Source organism: Alosa sapidissima, chromosome 21, assembly GCF_018492685.1.
Source record: "Alosa sapidissima isolate fAloSap1 chromosome 21, fAloSap1.pri, whole genome shotgun sequence".
Taxonomy (NCBI): Eukaryota; Metazoa; Chordata; class Actinopteri; order Clupeiformes; family Clupeidae; genus Alosa; species Alosa sapidissima.
The window spans coordinates 5,987,817-5,990,316 of record NC_055977.1 but is presented as its reverse complement, the minus strand read 5'-3'; the positions used below and the strand labels follow the sequence as shown (position 1 = coordinate 5,990,316).

The 2,500-nt window shown below is 42.2% G+C and overlaps 1 protein-coding gene across 5 annotated transcripts in view; it reads right to left on the bottom strand.

Annotated features, from left to right (window-relative positions):
- col16a1 (collagen, type XVI, alpha 1) overlaps nt 1-2,500 on the bottom strand; it is a 125,799-nt gene that overhangs the window by 62,520 nt on the left and 60,779 nt on the right. For all 5 annotated transcript variants that reach the window (XM_042077547.1, XM_042077550.1, XM_042077549.1 and 2 more), the window contains 3 exons: nt 2,451-2,500; nt 1,165-1,209; nt 575-670 (listed from right to left, as the gene is read on the bottom strand). The exon at nt 2,451-2,500 is cut by the window's right edge and continues 13 nt beyond it. In XM_042077547.1, coding sequence (XP_041933481.1) covers nt 575-670; nt 1,165-1,209; nt 2,451-2,500 — 191 coding nt within the window. The remainder of the gene's footprint in view (nt 1-574; nt 671-1,164; nt 1,210-2,450) is intronic.

The window sequence follows — 2,500 nt, the reverse complement described above, 5'->3', positions numbered from 1 at the left end:
ACAAGTTTGCTGATGCGTGAGCTCAGGCAGTTGATAGCAGCACAGACATCAACACACACTGCTTGCGATTTGCTCGTCGCCTGTCGCTTCAAAAGTTTCAAAGTTGTTTTAACTTCTCGAGACGCTTCGCATCGCCAACGGTTATTTTGCCTGTAATTGCTGAACTGCATTAACATTCCCTAGTCTCTCGTCACTCTTGCAGTCTGATGGGATCCATTTCAGAGTGATGAGATGTGATGTGGTCTTGAGTGATGTGCAAGGTGGAATAGATTTGGTGTGGAAGTGACAGCGAAGACCGAAAAAGTTGACTAATTGTGACAAGAAAGAAGTTATGGAACTTTTACTTTAACATTTAGTTATTTAGCAGACGCTTTTACCCAAAGCACCTTGAGGAAAATGAAGAAAAACATTCAAGTTGCAACTACTCAACTACTTCCCAGAAAATGTGTCTCATGCATGCAGTTCCGGTTGCTCCGACTCTGAAGTGAATTTTGGGGGGACTGAGGGTGCATGCAAATGTATGTGTATGGTATAAAGCTCTGGATTTTTCTGATTCTGATTGGTAGGAACTCACCGGTGGTCCTGGCTTTCCGACTCCAGGCAGACCAGGTTTCCCAGGGGGCCCCGGTTCTCCCGCTAACCCCTCCGGTCCGACCTCTCCACGAGAACCCTGAAGGGACAACCAATCACAAATGAGCAACTTCAACTTCAACCAATCCAAATGAGCAACTTCAACCAATCCTAATGAACAACTTCAAATTCAACCAATCCAAATAAGCAACCTTAACCAATCCTAATGAGCAACTTCAACTTCAACCAATCCTAATGAGCAACTTCAACTTCAACTAATCCAAATGAGCAACTTCAACCATTCCTAATGAGCCAGAATTGCTATTAAAACGGAACACAATATTCTTTCCTGGTTCTACAGAGTCTACAGCAGCTTCCTCTCGGATTATATACTGTATTCATAACAATATACAGATAAGATGATATACTATACTAATACATGGGCTACTCTGGGAAGATTTTGATTCATCAAAATGTTTCCATCATTTCATTTTGAAATTGAAATTAAACTGGTATCAACTAAATGAAATGTCCTTTAATAGCTCTCACAAGTGAACAGATATGAAGAAATAATTTCAAAATGAGGAAACTGACCTTTAGTCCTTTCGGCCCAATCAGACAAATGGATCCGGCTCGCCCCTGCAGGGAAAAACAAAAACATTGCGTTGCTAAGATATTATCGTTGTGTATCTATGACATCATCTTTGTGCGCCCACAAGTTAAAAGCCCACCTATGATTACCACCAAGGCACTTCAGTCAGTTAGTTACTCAAGTAGTACTTAGTCAAATCAATAAACAAGCAAAAAAAGAAAAGGAACATAAAAAAAAACTGCATCAATCAACCACACGTTGCATCAACAATCTCTACAACATCTAGACTTATTGCTAAAATACAAGTATGCGAGTTTTCTTTTGATTCGATTGCATCAGTAGTACCCTGTTGAATGACAAAGATTGCGGTGCTCAAATCCACCTTATTAAGCCTCTGCAATCCATTTAAATGAATAGGCAGGCCTGCATTGATTCTGTGGGCTTTGTTGCTTCAGTGTAATCTATGAGGCATTAAGAGGACTTAGCATCCTAAAGAGATAACTCAAGAGGGAAACACACATCAATGGGAAGGAGGGTTACGCGATAATTCCTCATAATTCTCTTCGATGCAGCCTGACTCAGGGAATGCAGGAGCCATTGTGAAGGACTCCACAGAAAGTGCGAGCTAATACCAGTATGTGTGTGTGTGTGTGTGTGTGTGTGTGTGTGTGTGTGGTTGTGAAATATGTGTGGTGTGTGTGTGTGTGTGTGTGTGTGTGTGTTGGGGGGGGGGGGGTTGTGATATGTGTGTGTGTGTGTGTGTGTGTGTGTTTGTGTGTGTGTGTTTGTGTGTGTACATGTGTGTTTGCGTGTCTTAATATCCTCTAACTAGCTCAAATGGATAAAAGCATTTGTGTGCAGCATAAGGCCACTATGATGTGTCACTTTGAGTCGCTGTGGCGAAGGCCAGAGAAGTGAAATCCCTCTCGCTTACTGCAAATCCTTTTTCCAAACGGTTATTCTACTCCACGCCTTCTGCAAATCGGACTGGACAACAGGCGCCAAGGCTTTAAAAAGGACTTAGGATGTACTTGAGCCAAAGTAGAGGGCTTGCAGAATAAGAAGCCAACAGATGCACACAGAGATGTCTATAGATATCCACTGTGGATGTGTAGAACATTTCTATAGACATCTGGACATGTTTATAACATATCTATAGATATTTGGACATGTCATATCTATAGATATTGAGAAATGTATATTGACAAATCTATAACACATCTACCGGTATATAAAATGTACAGAGACGTACAGGAAGTGGTGGGGGGGGGGGGGGGGGGGCACTTACATCTTTGCCTGCACGGCCAGGTGAGCCCTGAGCACCAATCTCCCCTTTCT